The 23,682-nt window shown below is 40.3% G+C and overlaps 1 protein-coding gene across 1 annotated transcript; it reads left to right on the top strand.

Moving 5' to 3' along the window:
* Window positions 1–37: 37 nt before the first annotated feature.
* LOC134541779 (intraflagellar transport protein 74 homolog) lies at window positions 38–20,383 on the top strand. The gene is made up of 9 exons (XM_063385443.1): window positions 38–327; window positions 3,331–3,456; window positions 4,498–4,741; window positions 5,410–5,606; window positions 6,224–6,400; window positions 10,386–10,613; window positions 11,241–11,564; window positions 17,217–17,441; window positions 19,834–20,383. Exons 1-9 carry the CDS (start codon window positions 142–144, stop codon window positions 20,041–20,043), a joined length of 1,917 nt encoding a protein of 638 aa, XP_063241513.1. The 5' UTR covers window positions 38–141; the 3' UTR covers window positions 20,044–20,383.
* The last annotated feature ends 3,299 nt before the right edge of the window (window positions 20,384–23,682 follow it).

Consider the following 23,682-nt stretch of genomic DNA (forward strand, 5'->3'; position numbering starts at 1 on the left):
TTAAACATTTTGGAAAGCAGCTTAGTTAAATATTTTGGAAGGCCACCCACGCTATCAGCTGTCAATAATCAACATTCGTCTGCTAGATTTCGTGACAAGTACTTTGATTGCTGAAAATTTGCAGGTTGCAGTTGCAAATGAATGAATGCTGGAACTGAAAGCCCTAGAATTAAAAGTGTACAGGACGATAATTTCTCAAGTTTTGATAATGGAACAAATAATTTAAGTTTCGTTAGGAGAAATCCACGCATCCAGAAAATCATTAATGAACACAAACAAGGATCAGAAGAACTACCTATATCCATCCCTAGAATGATGTCAAGAAAGGTATGTATTAAATTTTTTATTTGAATTTTTTTGTTGAGTTACTGATATAGCCTTTAAAATTCTCCGTGTTTTTAGAAAGAGTTTATTATTTTAAATGATGCTGATTAAACTTTCTGTTTGGATATCATAGGTCGTGTCTTAGTTAAGCTGCTTGAAGAAAAATGTTTACCTATTAGATATATATTTTTTAATTTACTTGTTTATACATTGTGGAGACAATTAAACAGGTAAAATTACAATTTGGATGTATACCTTCATTTTACAATGAAGACACTTGGTAGTATTGTAATAACTTATAGTACATAATAAAAATAAATTTTCTAATCATTCAGGCTGGGTTACAAATAACCAGCACTTAACTCTTACTTGCACTCCCTCCCACAATTCCTTGGGTAATTCTACATGAGTACCTATTAGGTTTTGACACACACAGGTTTTTTTGCAGAGGGTCTGGGGAGGGAAACATCCCCCTCCCTGTGACATCCTAAAAAACTTATAAAATGTCTATAATTTCCTCCAACAAAAGGAAAAATATTTGAAAGCAAGCAGTGAGCAAAGTAATACCATCCTCCCTCCCCCCCCCCCCCCCCCCAATTTTTTTTGCACTCTATCCTGCACATACAGTTATAAAAAATGTAAAACAATACAAGAAACCTTTATTTATATCATAATTAGTTATTAAAATATTAACAAGTGTTTTCCCTCATTGGTATCTGACAATTTTTAAACATTGTAAAGAATTGTTATCTTAGAAATTAATAGAGGGAAGTCACTGGCATACCCAGGCACTTAGTTTGTTAGAAACTCTGTATGCTATGCAAAAAAAAAATATTTTAAGCATTACTGAGCCTACATAAGGCATGTCAAAGAAATCACTAAGTTAGTTCTTATAACATGAGTATCAGTCTTGTTACTCATTTAAAAATTATTTATAATACACTTAATGTAAACTAAGCAATGGAATAATTAGATGATTTTTACTTTTACAAACAATGGGTCTGTTCTGTAAATAGTCCTCATAGTTTTTTAAGTAAAGCCTACATTTCTATAAATAATTCCTCAGTCACTAAATTAATTTTCAGAGATGATGTGAAAATAAGTTACTGGCAAGGAAGTTTAACGAGCTGTAAGTAATTTGTGCTCAGAATGCTTAAGATGCATGTTTTAAATTCGTAATCTATTTTTTGTATACCTAAATAGTTATGGAGGATTTATGATTATAATTTAAATAAAGTTTATTGTTTACAAAAGAAAGTTGCAATAATTAATAATCTTCCATTTATATGAACGTTGTAGAATATCACCTTCAAATTGTTAGTAGTTATTAGTTAGTTATTATTTAGTAGTTAGTAGTATTAGTACAGTTAGGGCACTGTAGCTTCAGTGCTTTGACCCCTTACATAATTATAAATTAAATTGTAAACCTTTATTTTTTATCCTAATTGTTTTGTGGAACGGCAGATCGGCCGGGAGGGTTTTGTTTAATAAAATTTATATTTAATTTTGCATAAAATAAAGACGGCGCCGATATTCCCGAGGCAGACCCGAGTCCAGCTGAAGCTAGAGTTTGTTTGAATATTAATTTTTTTTAAAACTATATGTTTGAATCATTCTAGCCACAAGAAAGAGCACAATAATTGTACAAATTATTTGTGTGTCTAGTTTTTATTAATCCTTGGCACACAATCATAAAAACTTAATGATGGTTTGGTTTGGCAGAGAGACGCCCTGTGGCCCGTGCAGAGCATTCGCTCGCCGCAGTCCTTCATCATCACCGACACACCAACACCCTGTAGACCTCACCGCTTGTATTCACTGACTAAGTAGTTTTCCGTTCATGTTCTTAAGTCTTTAAAACTTATTACGTTTCTCCTCGGGGCTACTCTCGGCCGGTGGGCTTTTTAAATAACTATTCTTATTACTCTGTGTGAGTATTTAGTCACCCTTTCATAATTCTTGTGTAGCCATGTGTATCGACCACACTGCAACATAAACTGATTCGTGCCCCGGCCTTTTTAACTGTTTAAAGAACTAGGTATGTATACGGGAGAGTGTAACTTCTTAATAAACCGAGACGTGTGATTTAAATGGTGTTCTTTACTTCTTGTGCCCGTGTGTATAATATCTACTGCATGACGGCGTGTGGGACACCCTGAGAGCCCACTGCGTTAATCCTTCAAGCGTGCCCGACGCTGAGAGCGGGCCAGGTCTTGGCAGAGGGTCAGAATCTCACTCCCACACGGGCGACGTCAGCCCCGAGGTCTGTGTGCCCTTTCATGCAGTGGCGCCAAACAGTAGCTATCGTGCCCTCTAGTCCAGACCCCATCTTTCCAAAATATCACCTCAGAAGTTGTAACAAGGTGAATAATATTTTAAAAATAAAATTTTTAATCCACTGTGTCATAATTGGCCAGATAAATTTAAATTAAATAAAATATTAATTTTTTTTGTAAATAATTTTGAGTTCATTTGTATATTTATTTTTTCTATTCTTCTTTTAATTCACACATTTTGCAGTCAACAGAGAAAAAAAAATTGTCAGCCCAATTTTCACCCCTTCCCCCCCCCCCCCCCCCCGGACTTGGGGCAGCTGCCCCCCACTCCAGCCCCCTTCTAGATCTGTCCTTGACTGTTCTCTCACCAAGGTGATTTGTGTTAAATTCTCAGCAAGTATCAAACCTTAATTTTAGTACCCGATGAAGGGAAGAAATATCCTAGTTCCCGAAACGTTGTAACTGTTTGTCTTCGTAAGCCTTCTGTATTTATCTGTGCTGTCATGGTTGTGGCGTCTAGAAAAAATATTTTAGTCTCGTCTCTGGGTTCGCCTGTGCGTCTCTGTGTTGCCGTTGTGTCGTCCAGATATCATTGTCGTCAAGTATCATTGTTGTTTTCATCTGTTTGCTGCTGTTTTATACAACATAGTTTTTATGTCTTTATTTGACTGTACTTGTTGCAATGGTCTCGTCACTGTCAGCGTCATGCTGAGGTGTTGCCTGTGTGCAGGGCGCCGCGCCGGGGGACCGGCCCCCCTCCGCCCCCCGGGGTGGCACGGCCTCCCGCCTGGCCTCCGCACTGTCGCAGCAGCCGCCCCCGCGCAGCAGCGTGGCTCGCGCGCTCACCGGCGCACAGGTGCGCAGCTTGCACGTCTCTTACATTACAGTGGCAGCGATGGCCAGCACTCTGTTTGAGGGTCAGGTGTCGCTCTCGATACTAATCCCAGGGTCTGACATTATTTATCAATTAATGTTCATTTTTACAACAATTTCTTGATGTTTCATATGTTCCGTGCAATGACTAATAAATAAAATATTTGGAATGTGATAAAGAAAAACTTATAAAAGTAAAAACTATTATTATATAACGTAATAGAGATTACATGAATGTAATGTTTTTTTGTTGGTACTTTTGTGACAATACTATGGCTTTGAACATCACATTATTTAACATGCTTGCAAAAAAGATGGCTAATAAATGACTGTATATACTTAATGATTGAGATTGTTGAGGTGGGATGTACAGAATGATTCTGATGGCCGGGTGTGGCCTTCGGGCCACCAGTTGGCCATCACTGGCATACAGAATCTCCTGATGGTTCTAGTACAGATTTAGTGACATCCGTTTCTTGCGTGAGACAAAAAAATATTTAATAATCAGTTATTTTCATCATCATTAAAATTGTTACAAAATTATCTGCAGAAAAAAAGGTCACAATATTATTTGGACTTTGTTATAAAATAAAATTCCTAAGAAAAAAATTTTAAAAAATATTCAGTGATTCTAACTTTTTTCCTAGACCATTTTCTGATAATGCTTTTCAAACTGAAATTTTTTTCCATGTGATTCTTTATTCACAATATTAATTTTCTGTTGTAATAACATACAGTAATTAAATTTTTTTTTTTCCTGCTTATAACAGTGTGATTAATTATGCTGTCTGTCTTCTCTCAAAATGTTTTTCTGAACTAAAAACCTAATTATTGGGGACACCAACATCCAACAGGTTTATTTATCACATTTTTTGCTTTCAATATTTCATATAAATAAACGTAATGCGATCCCCCTTCCCCCCGCAAGATTATAAGTCAACTATTGACGTCATCCTGAATCAGCTGTGAACACAGTGCAGGGCGATGCAGGAACAGGCGACGAGGTGCGAGGTGCGATGTGCAGGTGAGCGTGCTGGAGCGCCCGGTGACCCAGCAGGGCCTGAGCGGCCTGCGCCCCCCCACGAGGGCCCCCCAGGCCAGGCAGGTCCAGGACAAGCGCTACTTCCAGGGCTTGCTGCAGGTGAAGGCCAGGGACCTGTCCCTCGAGATCGCTCGGCTCACCAAGGAAATAGAGACCCACTCCCGGGAGCAGGCCACCTTCCTGGTGTACGACAAGCGGGTCAAAGAGATGGCTTCACAGCTGACTGGTAGGCCTGTGGACTCGTGGTCCTCTCACCGTCATTGTGTATTTGTGGATTAAACATCAATGTGCATTTTACATAACTGTATGTATTATTCAATAGCTGCAGATGACTCACGTGCTCTTAAGTTCTGCCAACAAACCAAAGTAGCATGAAAACAGCAAAATAAGGGCAAGGTGTTTTTTTGTTGATGCTAAAGAGGCCAAATAGTACAGTGAAAGTTCTTTAACCCTACACTGATCAAGCCGCTTGCATTCAGATTTTTTTGTGTGTGTGCCGGTTGCAACCCTGGCCGCCAGGTCTCATTACTGTCCTGCCTGTGTTTTAGTTGGTTCGTAGTTTATTGTTGCCTACAGTTTTTATTGTGTACAGTGTTTCCTGCATTCTAGCAGCATACACTAGCCCCATACACTAGCAGATATGCTCTCCAACTTGGCTCGGTAAGTACTATGTATGTTTGACGCATGGCTGTTAGCCACATACTACGCGAGCATTCTCGTCTCTTTCTCGATATTATAGACACCCTGTTGTTTTGGATGTTTTAACTTTTCTTAGTTCACGACGAAAGCTTGCACATAAATTGTCAATTTTTTTTTTTTCACAAAGTTCACGTCGGCATGTGGAAAAGTTTCTCTTGAGTTTGTCACTAGCTGTTCTTGTTTGGTATGCCTCAGACCTGCAGGGCCAGCTGGCCGACCACAACCTGGTGGTGGACAAGATGAACACGGAGACGGAGAAGGGGGAGGTGGACGCAGAGAGCCGAGAGCTGCGAGCTGCCAACGACAGGCGTGCCGCGGAGCTGGAGGAGCTGTTCGCCCAGCGACAGCTCAGGGACGGCGTGGTCCAGCGGCTGGAGCAGGAGATCCACCAGGTAGCCGAGTCCCGTCAGCGTTCGCCTGGCGTCACTGCGGCAAGTCGCGGTGGTGATGTTCGCAGGCTTTCACGGCCATTGGCTGAAGTACCTAGCTTGGATTCTGGGTTGTAGCCGTGTCCTTGGCGAATTATTCACCGAGGATGCGGCTACAACCCAGAAGCCAAGGCTGGATGGTCTTTTATTCCAACTTGGGACTCTCAGTGACTTCAAACATCTGACATATTAAAATAGAATGTCAGTTTTCACACTGTATTTCTAATGTTTAGTGTTTACAGTATTTTTGTGTCCTTTGGAACTATTTTTTAATCTTATTAATAAAACTTGACTTTCTGGGTACTGTATCTAATAAAATATTTCAAGTATTGCATAAAGAAAGATGCAGTTGTAAAAGTATGATCAGCCACTCTGGATAATACTGGGATGAGCCCAATTTAATTTTTAAGCAAAAGCAGTGAGCAACTTAAGTCGGATTGTTCCCAAATCTGTTTACACAGCACAAATGCATCTCCCACATGAGAGTAATATCAGCAGAAGGAATGTTTTGAAGTATTTTGGTGTTAATTGTATGGTGCCCTTGTCGTAATATTTAAGCTTCATTTGTTTGTCCCCTGGAGGAACGACGCATGGCTGACAATCTGCTCGCTGCGATGAGCCCGTCTCTCCGGAGCCGCTACGCTGAGCTCCAGGAGACCAGCTCACAGCTGCAGCAGCAGATGGATGAGCTTCAGCAGCAGTTGGACACACTGACTGCGAGGAAGACTCTTCTCGAAGATCAGTTGTCTCTCTCAAGGGTAATGTGCTTGCATTGCCTTACATATCATGTCTGCTTTAAACTGTGTTATTCTGAAACATGGGCACAAGCACTGTTAGTAAACACTTCCGCTTTGTTTAAACTATTTGTATTAGTTAGGTAATTCGTAGGAAAACTTCTAACAAGTTGTAATTACTTTTAATGATGCAAGTATTTACTTTTACATTAATGAAAAACTAAAAAAATGGTTTCAAATATTTACACCAATTTTTTTGCTGTGGCTGATTGTAGTTGCAATTGTTTGTAAGCTCAAGATGATACTAATATCTTAATACCACTTACCCTTCCTCTTATTTACGAGAAAGTAGGCATGTAATTTTGTAAATCATAAAATAAATCTTTGGCATCAATTAGCTTGCAGTTTTTTGAATTCATATGAGCCTACATTATCAATAACTATTTCCTATATTACACATGTATATTGTTTATCAGTGTTTGAAACGGCACACTGTGCTGCCCTATGTATTGCTACAAAGTATAGGATGTAACATATATAGTTTTCAATAAGCAGGATGACACACCACTAGGGCGGTATTTCAAGATGTTGGTAATGTAGTGAATAAGCACTGTCTTGTGTATTGGTGTGCCAAATGAAACTTAATGGTAGTGAAACGATCCTGGAATGCATTTTGTACACTTTAATGGTTATAACAAGAAATAATCACAACTTACAAAGTACCTAACTCGTGGGCCATATTCCAGAATTTGTCCAAACAAAATCCCAGTAAGGAAACTCATTGGCAACCGTTTTAATATACAATACCCTGCGAGGCTAGAAAATGGTTCCAACACATTTTAGTGAGCGTTTTGCATTCATCAATGAATTTTTTACAGCAAAAATCCTAGAGATAGCAGCACCATCGCATAAAAATTGAATCTCCTTTCTAATATTCTCAAGTACTTTTCATGTTGCAATCATTTTTTGTTATGACCATTAAAGTGTACCAAATGTATTCCAAGAAAGTTTCTCTACCATAAAGTTTCATTTGGCACATCAATAATACGCTTGGTATGTCCCCCGTGTTCACGAAAGTAACTACATAAGAGTTAAAGGCGCTAGACGCGGGTCTGCCATTTGTACGAAATCACAGAAAAGTGAGCTCTGCTCATACACAGAAATTGGGGCAACAATTAGGTCACGGATAGGACAACAAAATTTGTTCCCTAAAAAATAAGTGAGTGGTCGTGTCCTATCATGCACTAGAAATACGTTTAGGATATAGGTGTAATAGTATGTCCAACACTTAAACAAACCCTTATTTTTGTGTCTTGGAATACTTGCTTAAGACATTTTCAATAATGAAAATTTGAGAAAGGGAGGAGAGATGCACACTCATTTAAGGTGTGATAACGTTTGGCCCTGGGCGTAGGAGCCCAGCTGTGCTCACCCATGTGCGATATAAAAGAATTTTTGCATGACATTTTGGGGATAAATCATATACGTAAGCGTAGAGGCAGCCACATGGGCATCTGCTAGTGTGATCCTAGTATTGTATTGTGTTGAGACTCTGAGCAACGGCAGCGTAAGTACCACAGGGTAGAGGTGGGTTGTTACAGCAATTTTCGGTATCTGTTCCAACCTGTTACTGATACAGTAATGTACTAGTTACAAGTAGCTGATACTTTTGTATCAGCTAGAGCAGTAGCGGTCCCAGGAAGCAACAAGGTATCAGCATTCTCGTTACAGGTTACACATCCTCCGTACCGTCAAAACCAGCGTAAAAAGGTATCTGTGTTCTCTTTCCACGCCTTTCGTAATCTGCAGCCCCCCCACCCCCCCCCTTCAACCCGTCATACTTCATTACCCCCTTTCCGACATTAAAGGAGTATTTCTCACTCTCTTCCAACCTGCCCTCCCTGTTCTTACTTCTCTCCAACAGTAATAAAAAAAAGCTCCGCGTACGCAGAACGTGCGACCGTAAGGAGAATCTGATACATTATTTATCACGCCCGGTAATTCTCTACCTCTGTTACGCTCATGCCCGCCTAATACAGCCAGTATCAATCAGTTCAACATTCACTGCAGTTTATCCTGGCCATGTATTACCACGTACATTGTTGCGGGCTGTAATGCTTTGCAGTTAGCATCTTTATAGTGAAATAAGGAATGGATAAGTGCAGGAAAAAGACTTAATTTGTGTGGAATTTTTTCATGGAAAATAATGAGTTTGCTAAGTGTAATTTGTGTAAACAAAAACTGAGTTATAAATCATCATCGACTAATCTGAAGAAACATTTGAAACGTAAACATCCAACTGTACAGTTACCTGATCAGAATCAAGATAGTTTAACATTACTATCACTGTTCGGAAGTAGGAGCGATGATCCAGACATCGCAAATACGACACCGTACCTCAGCCAAAAAAACATTCGTCCAGATATAGGAATTCCTTCTACAAGCAGTTCGTCGGTTCCCAAACAAGCTGTGTTGGAAAGAACCAATGTGCATGACTGTAAAGTAAGTGATTTTGTTGTAAGAAAACCTTCTGTTTCTGCTAAGAAGTAAATTGATGTCCAACTTTTAAATTTATTTACTGTAGATTTTCAACCTTCTCAGTTGTTGAGGACGAAGGGTTTCGAGGATTTGTTTATGCACTAAATCCGTCGTATACATTGCCAAGTAGGAAAACTATAACAAACACATTGTTACCAGCTGCTTATGAAACTGTGTACAATAGCATTCAAGAAATATTAACAACCACTGAAATTAGTTCTGTCACACTAACAGATTGTCGGACTTCGAAAAAAGAAAGTCCATATGTTGATTACATCTGTTATTAGGGTCAACTGAGAATTTATTTGCATTTTCATAGCTGTTAGGTGCACAAGTATAAATTTTATATCTTTTATTAATGTAGGTACCTACTTTTTAATATAAAAATTTCATTAGTTTTATTATTGAACGAGACAGTGTTTTAGCTTTGCTCCATAGATCGTAGATCTACATATCTATCACCTAAGGATGATGGATCTAGAACAAGTGTCCTTGGTCTTGTATAGCTATTAGCATACTAACTAGAGTCTTCAGTCTTCGCAAGAAGCACGCACTGCGCACTGAGCGTACTTTGATGTGAGACAATAAACAAAACGACTCGTAACAATTTCGCTCTGCGCCGCTCCTTCAACACCTTCCCCTGCGCTTCCTCCCCTACATTCTTTCCCTTCTTTATCCCTTATTCGTCGCGCCGCTCCCTCCCCTTTTACAAGCTTCGCCCAAGTGACCGTCATCTGCGATCGGGTTCTGTGCACATTGGCCGTGGTGTTGTTCAAGGCGAATTCTACACTGATACTAAAGTGCTTGAAACTTGAATAGTGTACTCGTTTGCAGTACCTGATACAGGCGTATATCAGTTACAAAGTAGCAGGTGGATACTTTGCGACCCACCTCTACCACAGGGTGTTGTTGTCCCGTGGCCGGCAGGTGAAGCAGGAAGCGGCGCGGCTGCACCACCGGCTGACCACAGGGTGTTGTTGTCCCGTGGCCGGCAGGTGAAGCAGGAAGCGGCGCGGCTGCACCACCGGCTGACCACAGGGTGTTGTTGTCCCGTGGCCGGCAGGTGAAGCAGGAAGCGGCGCGGCTGCACCACCGGCTGACCACAGGGTGTTGTTGTCCCGTGGCCGGCAGGTGAAGCAGGAAGCGGCGCGGCTGCACCACCGGCTGACCACAGGGTGTTGTTGTCCCGTGGCCGGCAGGTGAAGCAGGAAGCGGCGCGGCTGCACCACCGGCTGACCACAGGGTGTTGTTGTCCCGTGGCCGGCAGGTGAAGCAGGAAGCGGCGCGGCTGCACCACCGGTTGACCACAGGGTGTTGTTGTCCCGTGGCCGGCAGGTGAAGCAGGAAGCAGCGCGGCTGCACCACCGGCTGACCACAGGGTGTTGTTGTCCCGTGGCCGGCAGGTGAAGCAGGAAGCAGCGCGGCTGCACCACCGGCTGACCACAGGGTGTTGTTGTCCCGTGGCCGGCAGGTGAAGCAGGAAGCGGCGCGGCTGCACCACCGGCTGGGGGACGCTCAGCGGCGCCGGGACGCCCTGCTGGAGGAGGAACGGGCCCGCTCCTCGCCGGCCCAGGAGCGAGAGCAGCTGCTGCAGCGAGTGAGGCAGGACAACGCGGAGACGGCCGCCGTGGAGCGCCGGCTGGCCCAGCTGCGCGAGGCCGCCGCGGCCAGGCAGGGACGCCTCGACCAGCTGGACAAGGTTCCCTGACTCGCCACTCCTCTTCCTTACTTCACTGTGAGGGCCAATCAGGCTCTACCATCGTGGTTTTTCAAACACTGTCCAAAATTTGAATGTTTAACTCAAAATTGAAATTCTAGCCAAAAATAAAAACATCCATAAAGTCCCCACTACTCAGCCAGACAATTTTGGGCTTATTAGAAATGTAAGGGGTAGTGATGAAAGTAGAGCTTCAGGCATGATGAATGGGTAGGGGAAAATATTAGTACCGCCAAAAAAAAAATCACGGTAATGTCCAACACATTTCCTCAATTGCGAAAAATCCAGGTTTGGCTCCACTGGGTATCCCTGCGTGGGTGGCAGGCTCTGACCGCTTCACCACCGTGGCCCGTCCCCTTCCCACCCTGCTCCTCCCTCGCCCCATTCCCGCACCTGCTGCCCGAGATGGTGCTTGGAGCAGTCTGGTGACGAGAAGAGAGCGACTATGGCTGTGAATACCTATAGAGATAGATGAAGAGAAGGATGGAATGGGGGGGGGGGGGGGGGAGATCGAAGGGAAGACAGACTGGGAGGGTAGCTCAGGAGCATCACCCCATCAGTAATGTGACGGCACTGTGTGGCGAGCTGCTGTGCGGTGGGGCCCGGCAGGACCTGGCGGAGAGCAGCAGCGACCGGCACCAGAAGTACGTGGAGCTGCGGCAGCGGGAGGAGGCCATGGAGCAGTTCCTGTCGCAGTTCGAGCAGAGCCGCGCCGACGAGACGGTGCGAGCGGAGCGGCTGGAGGCGGAGATCGTGGCGGCGCTGCAGGAGATCAGCCTGCACCTGGCCCACTCCGGGAACCTGCCCTCCACCGAGCACTTCTCCGCCATGAAGCAGGACCTGTCGGCCCGGGAGGGCGAGCTGGAGAGGTCCCGCGAGACCTTCCACAGCCTGTCCAAGGAGCAGCGCCAGCTGCAGTTCACCCTGGAGAAGGTCGGCACTCCTACCCTCAAATCTACATTCACTTCTTTCAAATTGATACAGTTCACTCTTTATTGTATATTCTTCCATGATTCCTGGGGAAAGGTAGTCTATTTTGTAGGTGACCTTATTGGAATTTGGACAGTTTTGACCCATTTCCAACACGTATTTCAAAAATTATTTTTATTTTTTTTATTTTAAGTACCTAATGAGCTAATTTTTAAAATCTTAAGTTTTCTTTGTTCTAGCAAAGAGTCTTACAGTGTGAGGTGAAAAAGTAAGGTAGATCCATGGAGAGGAAACTCATATAGGTAACAATTGCAGTGAGTTTTCTTTAGAATGGGTGTTTTTATTTTCAGTTGCTAACAGTAAGCCAATCTCAGTCTTTCTGTCATATTGTTTATTTTCAAACAAATATTTGCATGTCTACATCATTTAAAATTTGTTTAGTCATCCTGTCACCACATCTACCCACAGAAGGGTTGCCCTCGAATATTGGTCGCATCATATATATGTCTCCAGTAGAATACAAGAGAAGTCTTTATGGTCCATGTCTCAGCTTGTTGCTCGTAAGAAACACGGCACAGGTGTTGATCCTTGGTCCTTCGCTTTTTCCCTTTCCATCCTTTATGGCCCTTCCTACCTTCCAACAAACAATACAAAGGAAAAGAATACAGTAGAATCCTGCCGATGCGACTCCTCTCTAATGCGTCCATTCCGTTTATACGACCGTTTTTTGAGAAACCGTGAAAAATTTGAGCAGAGAAAGTCGAAAATTTGAGTAAAATCGGCTGAAAAACAAGTTTGTTACACTTTGTTGGGCGCTGTGTGTTCACGTTTATCTTGGCGAGCGCTGTACTGTAAGCAGGCAGACAAAAGACGGCTAAAAATAGATACCACCCCTCTAGACTCTCCACGCTGGCCAATACCTGTAAACTGCGCTCATCACCTGATAGCATCTACGCGCGCGTCTATTGTTGTCCCGGTCCCGTTTGACGATTGTGACTCGTGGATTCGTGAAAATGAGTATAAAGCGAGCCAGTTTGTCGCTAATGAAAAATTATGAGATTATCCAGCAAGTGGATAAGAAGACAATTTCCAAGACGAAGATAGCACAGAAATATGGCATTCCGAAGTCTACTCTCTTCACGATTCTTAAAAAGAGAGAAGAAATTATAAATGCAGTACAGAAGGAAGGCAGCAATTTGAAATTGAAAAATTTGAGGGACGCGACTATTAGGTGCTTCAAGTGTGCATGAGAGATAAGATAAAGAAGGTGAAGAGGGCGAGACCTGCCAGGCATTCCATTTGTGGGAGGGGGAGACAGAGATAAAAGAGAGTGAGCCCTGCAGTAAGCGGAAGTGGTCAAGGTCGACATTTACTGTCACACTCTCGCTAGCTAACGATGCCTCTCTCACACACACACACACACACACGCACGCACGCACGCACCCGCACACACGTGCGCGCCGCCGTCAGACAGTGGCGACTGGTGAGAAGATGCGTGAGCAGCCAGCAGTTCCGCTCTCCTTCCCCTTACCCGTCCACACGTGTTTTTTTTTTTTTTATGCTGCGAAGGGACCTGGAAAATATAATTGCTTGAGCTGTCAAAATAAACATCACTGATGGCAAGGGCGGGAGCGCATCCTGTCGGTCTGTTGCTGTGATTATCTACTCCAAAAACATGTCACAGCATTTCAGGATAGCATTGTTCTTATATCTTTCGTTTATAGCCGAATGTTTTCTACCTGATCCACACAAGTTCCTTCGCCACGTTTTGAATGAAAATAACAACCAGCCGGCTAGCATAGCCGAACTCGCGTGACGCAAATTCACTTTATAAATTATGAAGGGGGGGAGGGGGGGGGGGGGGGTAAAATTGGCCCGAATTCTCTATTGCGACCATTCTGTTTATAAGTCCACTTTTTCGGAAACCGTGAGGGGTCGCATCAGCGGGATTCTACTGTACTATTCTTTATACTCTTGTTTCCCTCGCTATCTATTGTATATATGTATATTTAGTTTTACCCATCATCCCCTTCCCCAAGCGACAAATTACGACACGCTACTATTTATTGTGAATTTTTTGTCAGTCCTTGAATAAAAACTAGCACATCCTTTGCAGCAGTTTTGTCATTGAATGTTGCCGTGTAAAGCATGGGAAATCTCACACTAAAACAATGTTTGGACTCATTTACGTCACAAACACCTGTTGTGATAGACAAAACCATAACTACTGCTGCATGACCTCATGGACTCAACACACACAAACATACACACATCCACATGTGCAAATGCTCCCCCTCCTTCCTTTTCCCAAATTACTCTGTCATACTAGTATGTGAAAATCAGAGAAAAAAAAGGGGGGGGAAGGCTTCATGTCTGATGGGCTGATGGCTAATGCTCCATATTTATCCTTTCCTAATCTCTGGTTTTCACTTTGGGTCCGTGAATATCACTGCTGTTTCTCTATGGAGGTCTGCTTTCAATGACAAACATTTAACACAGTGCTTTATGCTCTTTGGATAAAACATTTCTGGAATATGACACAGATCTCAGGGAAATACTTATTTTCTCCAACTTTAAAGTGGTTTTTGTTTTTGGTTAGTGAAAAGGAATCAAAAGATTCTAAACTAGATCTCATTCTGTTTCAGTATAGGTATAACTAGAAATCATTAATGTACTTTTTTTTCTCAGTAATGTACTTTTAGCATGTATTTTGAGATTGCAGACATAAGAGTGGATAAGTATAGTACTTCTGAATCAGTTGCATATTGTACCTTATATGTGTGACTGTTTTACAAAACCGTGTGTTACTTAACTCTAGCTGTTTTATTTTATGCTGATCTATTTAATTAACCATAGATTAAAAGGGATTAAGCCCTATTATTTTGGATTATTTATTTATTTTCTGCCAATAATTTTAGTTGTGAGTTATTTACCTATATTTTTGGAATGACATGCATGAATAAAATTTTCCCAAGTATTTATGTTGTGTTACAGTCTGATATAGTGATATTTACTGACAGGCTTGTAGTGACATGGACCCTTACCCTCCCAACTGATATAACATTAATGTAAAAGGCTTATTACTTATTAGGTATGCTGCATAATTGGATATACCGTATTGGTCCGAATATAAGGCGACCATTTTTACATAAACGAGAGATGCAAAAATTGGAAGTCGCCTTATTTTCGCACCCAAGACGTCAGAACCGCAAACATTAGTTCCAAGCTGAAAGCTACAGTAGAAACATTGTTTAACAAAACGTTCACAATTTTTTATATTAACTAAAACTTTGTTACCTCACACGGGGAAAAACCATAAATCCACCTAATATTGCAGTAATTGACAATTGTTTGAAGTTGAAAATTAAAATATTTGTTCTTGAGTAAAAACGTGAATGTTGAAGCATCTCAAAATGGCAACCTTTTATTTCACAATTCATATTTGTACTTTGTGTACAATCGCGTGTTAACATTTACGGTAATTTTTCTTCAGATTTTTAACGGAAATATTTGTACTAAAACATCACAGTTATTTTCAGAACGATTGTTTACGTTTACAAACATTTCGGATGTAATGTTTGGAAATTCACGGCTGCCAACTGTCTTTCCACAATATTTCTTTGTTGTAAAACGAACATTGCCGAACACGCACGAAGACGCCATATTAATAGGAATTTGGTACGTTGCTTCAAAAGCTATTTTAATAATCCACTCTTTATTTATGTAAAAACCTTTCATAATTATAATAGATTATTCTTTCAAATTCATAGAACAGACTCTCTCTGTCAGAGAGTAATATGGACAAATATACGCGGTCACGTAACCGAAGTTATTCTTGGCCGTATGCTTCATCATGTCAGCTAGCCACTTGTTTTGTTCCGGCAAGATGCATTATTTGTTTGCTTTTTTTACGTTTAACACACTACTAAATAGTAATACGCCTTGTTCTGTGGTAATATGTAGCTTAAGTCAAACGGAAAGTTAAATGCTGTATTTTAAGAGGGATTAATAGCCATTGTAAAAATTTTAAATTCGTAGATACAGTAAACTGTGAAAAATGAACAATGACACATTGGTGGAACGGCGGGGAACGAGCCCTAGACAAATAAACAGCTCTGAAGATGACAATTATGCAGCTTCATTAGAGTAAACATACGAAAAGATTTCTAGTGTAATACTTAAAAATGTAAATATTTTCTAATTGTTTTCTTTTGACTTTTAGGGTAGGCCATTCAAACTTATTTTAAATAAGTAATGTGATAAATATAAATTAATTGTTATACATAAATGCAAAAACAATTTATCAACACAAAATGTATGTCTAATGAATTTTCACATTAATTTATACCAAAAATTATTTTTACATTTGTTTGGCCTCCTGAAACTGCAGGTCGCCTTATATTCGGGGTCGCCTTATATTCGGGCCAATACGGTAATACATATTTGGTTAGGTTTTTTTTTGTATAATGTTATCTGCTATTTATCATTTTTATAGATATTCATGTTTGAGCTACGAGTTTAAGAAAGATGTTTTCCATTGTTTCATGTTCTTAAGTACATCTGTAGTTTACTTTATTTAATTTGGTAAAGCTACAGAATGTTGTATTTACCTAATTGTGATGGTTGACCAGGTTTCAATTTGTGTTCATATATTTTTTAGGTATCATTTGCTATACAATTTTATTTTATTTTTTTACAATGCTGGGTACCGAGATGGTATTACAATGTCCTAGTACATAAGTACTGTCAGGTGTAGTGACTGTTTGCAACGGAGACACAAGTACCGTCACATAAAACAACCCGTCATGTAAGAGGAGTGGCATCTGTGAGGTCTTAAAACTTATATAAAATCCTCATCTCCTAGGCTTGATTACAGTAAGTCACATTGCATGATGAGTTGTGAAATGTTAAAAAGAAGCTGAACCCAAAATTGTGGCTTAATATTCATGAATTCAAGATAGTGAGACTAATCCCCTTTCATATCAGGAAATTAAATTGATTGTAAATTTTCTATGTTGACTCTATTTATTTAATTCATATCAAATAATTTACAATAAAAGATAGTTTTTTCTTTCTTTCTTGGGTATGAATAATTACGTATTTGAAACCAGTAAACTTAAAATTAGAAAAGTTAAAAAAAATATTGTAATTATTAGAATGCCACTAGTTTTGCCTAAAGTCAGAACTCTGGAACCAACAAGTCCCGAGAAAATGTGTTTTAAAAACAGTGATTCTCAAATCATATCTAAAGGACTTTATTTTTATTTTCAGTAAAGGCTCTGTAATCTGCCACATTCTGGACCGCAGCGCTGCCACATTGTAAAAAAGATAAACAGCTGTTATTTACATCATACCAGAAAACCTAACCATACTTCATCTCTAATTATAAAAACATAATACAATAGTACATATTTAATAAAGTTGTTAAAACAGGGAGGAGGGTAAGAGCCGCGTTGCTACAAGTTGTAGTTAGCTTCTGTACTGCAAGAAAAACTACACGTAAACATTACTGTTTAAATATTATCTGGCATCATGTTGCATCCACAAGAAACATCCAGACTCGAGTGACCTTGTCGGTGCCATATTGCAGAATGTTGGGTACTGATGCTGCCTGTGAAGTGGACGGTGATGAATGCGAGACGGGACCCCCGGCAGGTGGGGGCGATGGAGGACAAGATGAAGGCGGAGATGGCCGCCCTGCAGCAGCGCGTGGAGGCCATGCGGGCGGAGATGGGCGGGTTGGCAGACCTGGACGGCCTGCGGGATGCGGCCCGGAGCAAGCGGGAGCGGCTGGAGGAGGAGCAGCGACAGCTGTCCCGGCGCCGAGAGCCAGCGAGACAGCACTTGCTCACCCTGCAGGAGAAGCACACAGCGCTGCAGGTGACTCCCTCCACTGTTTCATCTGGAAATAGTCTGTACAGTGAGGAGTGCCTGCGAGTTTGTTTTTGTACAAAATCTCCAGTTTTATTCCAAGCTTCATGGGATTTTGGCCTTCGAAACAGGAGTAAAGTCACTGTCTACATGCAGTTACGAAAAACCACCCTCATGCTTCTTCCCCAACCTTTAAAGCAGATTTTTAGTACTATTTCGCAACCTTGGCATTCAAAATAAGAGAAAAATTACTGTCTACATATGATTAAAAAAATTTTTTAACAACCATCCAATGCCCTGAAATGAAGCCTTTTCAATCTGTGTAAAGATTTTGTACTAAAATATATTAACTTTTAAGTTTGCGAATGTGTTCGCATGCATGTGTGCATATGCATGTTACTTACTGCAAATGCATGAATAATCAAAAATGAATTTTCCGAGAACTAATCGTCTCTAATATTGTTCTCCTAAATTTCATGCACTAAAAACACTTATTTGGACTCCAAAACTTGAGCAGTGCTAAAAATTTATGTCTTAGCTTGTTTCAAACAGTACAGTATGTATAATTTAAGAAACAATTTCTTTTATGGACATATAACATGCATTTCATGTGAGTAATCTCTTTTTCGACACGTAAACTAACAAGGAACAAAACTGTATGATCTCTCATTTGAAATGTCTGAGATAGTATAAATAGTAATGCCTAATGAGTAATTTCTGATTGTACATTGTAAGATTGACACTTACGTAAAGCAAACAAAGCCCTCTAATGCTAATAAACAATAATACAGTGGAAGTCTTAAATTTGACAGGTTCAGTAGCATGGCCATGCTGGTGGTTTTTGCCAGATTATTGACTATCATTAAAGTTTTATCAGGGATACCAAAGAAAAACTAATAAAGAAGAACATCAATTTAAACAAGTTGTTCAAAGCTGCTTAATAGAAAGAAAAAATTTATAGATGATGGTTTGTCTTATTCAAAAAAATTATTATAGAAATATATTAATAAAATGTTAAATGCAACCCACTAGAAAACAGGAAACACTGTAGATACTGAAATTAAAATTTATTTTAACTGTAAACTGTGAGCGAACTAAAAACGCTGGCAGCGCAGTCATGTAACCTGGCAGTCAAGGTCAACAGCCGAAATCTATGCAAAAAAATATGGATGTAACATGTAAGCAGTTCAGTTGATGCCGAAAAAGACGATTCACTGTATTTAGTAGGTGCATGACTAAGCCAATCAAGGATTATCAAGATGATTGCAGTGACCTATACCAGAGCCAATAGTTACGCCAACATGTTCTCTATCTACTTTTGAATCTTCTAAAGATGAATCTTCCACAGCTTGAATCGCCACCTTTGAGTTAGCTATTCAGTTGAGAGATTTGTAAATGTTACATTATGGAAGTTAAATAGTAATCACTAACTCGGTTACTATAACATACATGGTACAACTCACTTATGCACATCAAGGGTGTATCATGTAGACTTTTTAAAGTTTTAGGATTTCAAATACGTGCTCAGCCCTAGTTTTTGTAGAAAAGTTGGTCCATGTATGTACATATATACATATACATAATCAACTATGTTTACCATTTCCTAAGCATTACAAACACTTTACTTTGTGAATGTTTGTGTGTTTTATGTCTGTGCATGAAGAAATGTTTATTGTAATTCAGATAGGTCACATCTGCATTGTAAACAGCAGCTGTTTGTTAACAATCTCATTTAAATAAAATCACTGACAATCATGGTGCACCATTGTATACTTATTAAGACTTGTGTTATGCTTGGAACAAATTACTTTTTAATGTATTATTCATGTGGGGTAACACAGGTCTGGAAAGGATAGCCCAATGTATTATATACAGTTTAATTTCTTTACTAATATTTACACTACCGTATTAAATTGTTCCAACATAATTAATTGTCTGTCCACAATTTAATCAATCTTTCATTAAGCCCACAATTACTCTCCCCACCGGAACTCGTCTCTGACCGTGCACATCTGTATCAACACACTGCCTCGCACTGCTTCCGTCCCCGATGCACCAGTTCTCGCACCGTCCGCTATCGCTCACAATGGGATCACTCACCCTCACAGGTCACCAGCCTGTTGCCACCAGTCCGTCACTCCCACGCAACTCGCCGCAGGCTGGCCTCCGTCCCGGCCTGGGAAGGTCTCATAGTTTTCCCAAGTGTTGTGTCATCAGAATCCCCAGGAACAATGGCATCCTTGTTACACTCGAGACCAGGAGAGAAGCACGGCAGAGGGACAAGTGCTGCTTGGACCACCTGCTGTGCCGGCAGGCCTTCCTCGTTGCCTTGCTTGTATCGTCCTCGCAACAGTATTGTGTGGCATAGTTATTGAGTGGGCGAACCACCTCCCTGTTACAGAAGCAGCTGAACGAAAACGAAACGCACAGTCAGCTGAGCAACTTGGAGCGGAAACTCGCTCAGCTGGAGCAGAACAACTTTGCTGTGAAGGAGTTTGTTGCGTCCAAGAAGTCGGAGACCGACTACGAGCCGCTGAAGAGCTCCGTGGTGGCTGCAGTGCAGGAATACAACAGCTTGCTGAAGGAGAGCTTGAAGAGTGGTGTATGCTGACTTCATGCTGTGATCTTCATTCTAGTCACGTGCACAAAGTTCCTGTCATGATTTTAATAATTTGTATGTTTGTTTATGGTTAGAAGTAGTTCCCTAATTTTTTTAGACACTTTTTTCCTGCAGAATAAATTTTTAATATTTAATTACACTGCTGTCATTGCACAATTTTAGAGTCAATAGTTAATAGGATAACTATTTAAAACAGTTGTTCACTTTTGAACATAGTATTATATGACCATTTTAAAGATAAACATTAAAAGTTGTTTTATTGTTTTTATAATAGTTATACATGTAAAGAAATTTTCATTTGAAGACTAATAAAAATGTCTTGCATTAGATACAATTTTGACTACGACCTAGCAATGTTATATAGAAGTTCACTATGTGGATGCGTCACTAATGTTGCACTCTCATAATACTAGTGAATGTTCATTAGTGTGACAAGGGGACCACCAAGTATGGTACAAACTGATTTTAATGGGTCTTATATGTGTTGTGGAGGGAGGCCCCCAGAGTACTAAGCTAAAATGGTTTTGTCCAATGCGCCTTAGTTTTCGCGAAAATGGTGGTTAAAGTTTTATACGAACGTTTTACACCGGTACATATTGGTAAGGCTCTTGCCGAGCAGCCGGCCGGCCAGGGTTCGCTTCCAGCTCATAGAAATTTAATTTTTGGATTATTTCATAATTTTTTAATAATTCTTATTTTAACACTGAAATAAATAGTCAAAAAAATATTTTATTTTTGCGTGATGTATTTTTTTCAATCATATTTGGGCAACGATTGCTACCTGATTTTGCCGTTCCCAACCTTTCTTTTAATAATCGCTCTTATGCTGTAGTTACGGTAGGCGAGTCCTAATGGGATTCTAATCTTTTAAAGGGGAAATAAATGGTCAGGAAGTAATGAACTATAACGCATCATTCACTCTTTGTTATATTTAATGTTATTCAATGTGATTTTAATACACTTCTAGTACGAATTTAATACATCGTCGCTACCAACTAGGCTAGGCTGGTTTGCCTGGCGCGACGGAAAACGTACTGGTGTAAAACATTTGTATAAAACTTTAACCACCATTTTTGCGAAAACTAAGGCGCATTGGACAAAACCATTTTAGCTTAGTACTCTGGGGGCCTCCCTCCACAACACATATAAGACCCATTAAAATCAGTTTGTACCATACTTGGTGGTCCCCTTGTGAGTTGAGTAATTCCTCTTTAAGATTTTGCAGTAATTGTAGCTGTGTCAATACAGACCAGAAGCAGATTTTGCTTATAGTTGGTGATTGTACCAACATGCATTGGATCTAGTATTTGATAAAACACAATTCTGTTCTACGTAACCCAGAAATTGCAAAAATGGCCACCATAACACACAAATGCCCATTTGTCCCCCTCATTTTGTTTTTAGAAGGGATGTCAAAATAAAATATGAAAAAAAGAATTTAAAAAATTAATTTTGTAAAATCCTTTACCTATTGTAGTCCTGCCCCTTGTAACATCCTAATTAATTCTAAGAAAACAGTGCCAATCAAATCAATTTTTTCATAAGAATGTGTTTATTAAAATAATTAGTTTTCCAATTAGGTAAGTGTACTTACTGACTACCATTTTAATCAAGATACTACTGTTAAAATTTATTTATAGTACAATCATGTCTAAATAAATTTTAAGTAAATTTAAATAAATGTTGAATAACATTTTGTGATTGAAAAACCTAAAATTAAATTTAAACATTCATGTACCGCGTTGTTTACATAATTGGGCTTGGGAATAACATTCCTAAGTGCTAACATTTCTGAATTAGAAAATAAAGTTATAAATATAGATGTATTTTTGTTTGAAGATGACTTTTAAAAAATTATTTTCTATCATTAGAAAGATTATACTGTTAACGTAATTCCCAACACTGTTGTTTACTAAATGTGTCTGCCATGATTTGTCATTGCCACTAGCTGAACACTTGTGCGTTGTCGGAAATAAATATGTAATGAAAGAAGCGATCAGCTATTAAGGAAAGAGCGAAATATTGTTTGTTGATTCGTCACATTAATTTGTCTTATCATATTTAATACCGTATTTACTCGCATTATGTCCGCAGTAATTTGGCTATATTTTTGACAAAAAAAAATGGGGTGCGGACATTGTGAGGTGAAGTACGAAAAAAAAATTTTTACATGTTTTGTGTAAAGTAAAAAAATTGTTCTCTCATAATTAGTTTACTAGTACCCTGATTTTACTTATGCTCACGGTTCCGCGAATTGTATTAGTAAAATCGCTGCTTCGTAAAATTGGCAACCTTCCCTCGGCCCAGTTCAAAAATATTAACGGCGGCACACTACTTCGCAGACCGCTGGTGACTGGCGACACTCCGCAGCGGACGTGAGAAATGTGACAGGTGTCGAGATAATTGGATGCCGGCGATTAGTGGAAGACTCCACTCTTTTTTTTTTCTTCTCTCACTCGCGTGCGCGCTCTTACGTTCAGAAGCCGCAGCCGGCCTACACAAAATAAACGCTTTGCGTGAAAAGATATTTTTTTAATCTTTCATTGAGATGGCCACTAACGGCACGGGGCAGATGGCTAATGTCGGCATTAGCCGGCGCCGGCAAGCCTCCCTCCCTGTCCCTTGCCCACTGTGTGTATGAAAACAGTTACCGGCAGACGTCTGTGAATGCGAGTCCTGCCCTGCTTGACTGAAGCGGGGGAAGGAGTGCAGAGCGTGGGAAAGGCTGAGCAGGAATTTTTAACAAAAACAAAGCATGTACTTCCACCACTTTTCCGCTACCTCCCCTACTTTGTGACGTAGTGAGAGTTGCAGCTGCTTTGTCTGCGCGTGGGACGTGTACTGGCTTGTGCTATGTATAGCCCATCCCCTTGCAACTCGCGTGACGTCGCAGGCAGCTGCGCAGTAGAGTGCGAGTTTCTGAGTCCGGACTGTTTCACCACGCTACAAACCCTCTCAGCGACCGCTCCGGAGAAATTAACTCAAGGTCAAAGCATTGTTGACAGCGTCGGTAAATTTCCATCCCGTTACTGTGCCTTTCAGAGGTGGCCAAGGTTGCTTTGTCTGGTGTGGACTTTATTAAAAAAATTCCATTTCAAGTATTTAAAAAGAAATGGGCTGACATGCGATGGCGGACATTATGCGATTAAATACGGTACTACCACAAGTGCCGTTGCCATTGTTTACGCACAGAAATAAAAATTCATGTAAAAGAAAAAAGTGCTACCTTGAATCTACGACAGCGCTAATTCAAATTGTGCAGTAATTTATTCACGTTACTCAAAACCACACAAATGAAACAGCGTTACTTGAAGGGGTGGGTATAAAGCATTTGAATTATTGCCACCGATATCCACAATTTCAACACCAATCATTTGTAAAAAAAATCATGAATTGAATACATTAGTGTTTAGTCGTGATTTCACATGCAATTCTTTATGCATTGTGACTACTGAAAGGAATCAGTTTGGTTTTTTACGACATGTTATTTAAATTAAGTATAAGAACATGTTTTACAGGAACTAAAATTAGTATAGCTTACCTCTGCAATGGCAGAAAAAATTGAGCGTATAGTGCTTGACCTTTGCCCACATTCTCTTACTTCATTATATAGCCATGTTTAGTTTGCTG

Source organism: Bacillus rossius (assembly GCF_032445375.1).
Source record: "Bacillus rossius redtenbacheri isolate Brsri chromosome 4 unlocalized genomic scaffold, Brsri_v3 Brsri_v3_scf4_2, whole genome shotgun sequence".
In the NCBI taxonomy this organism is placed as follows: domain Eukaryota; kingdom Metazoa; phylum Arthropoda; class Insecta; order Phasmatodea; family Bacillidae; genus Bacillus; species Bacillus rossius.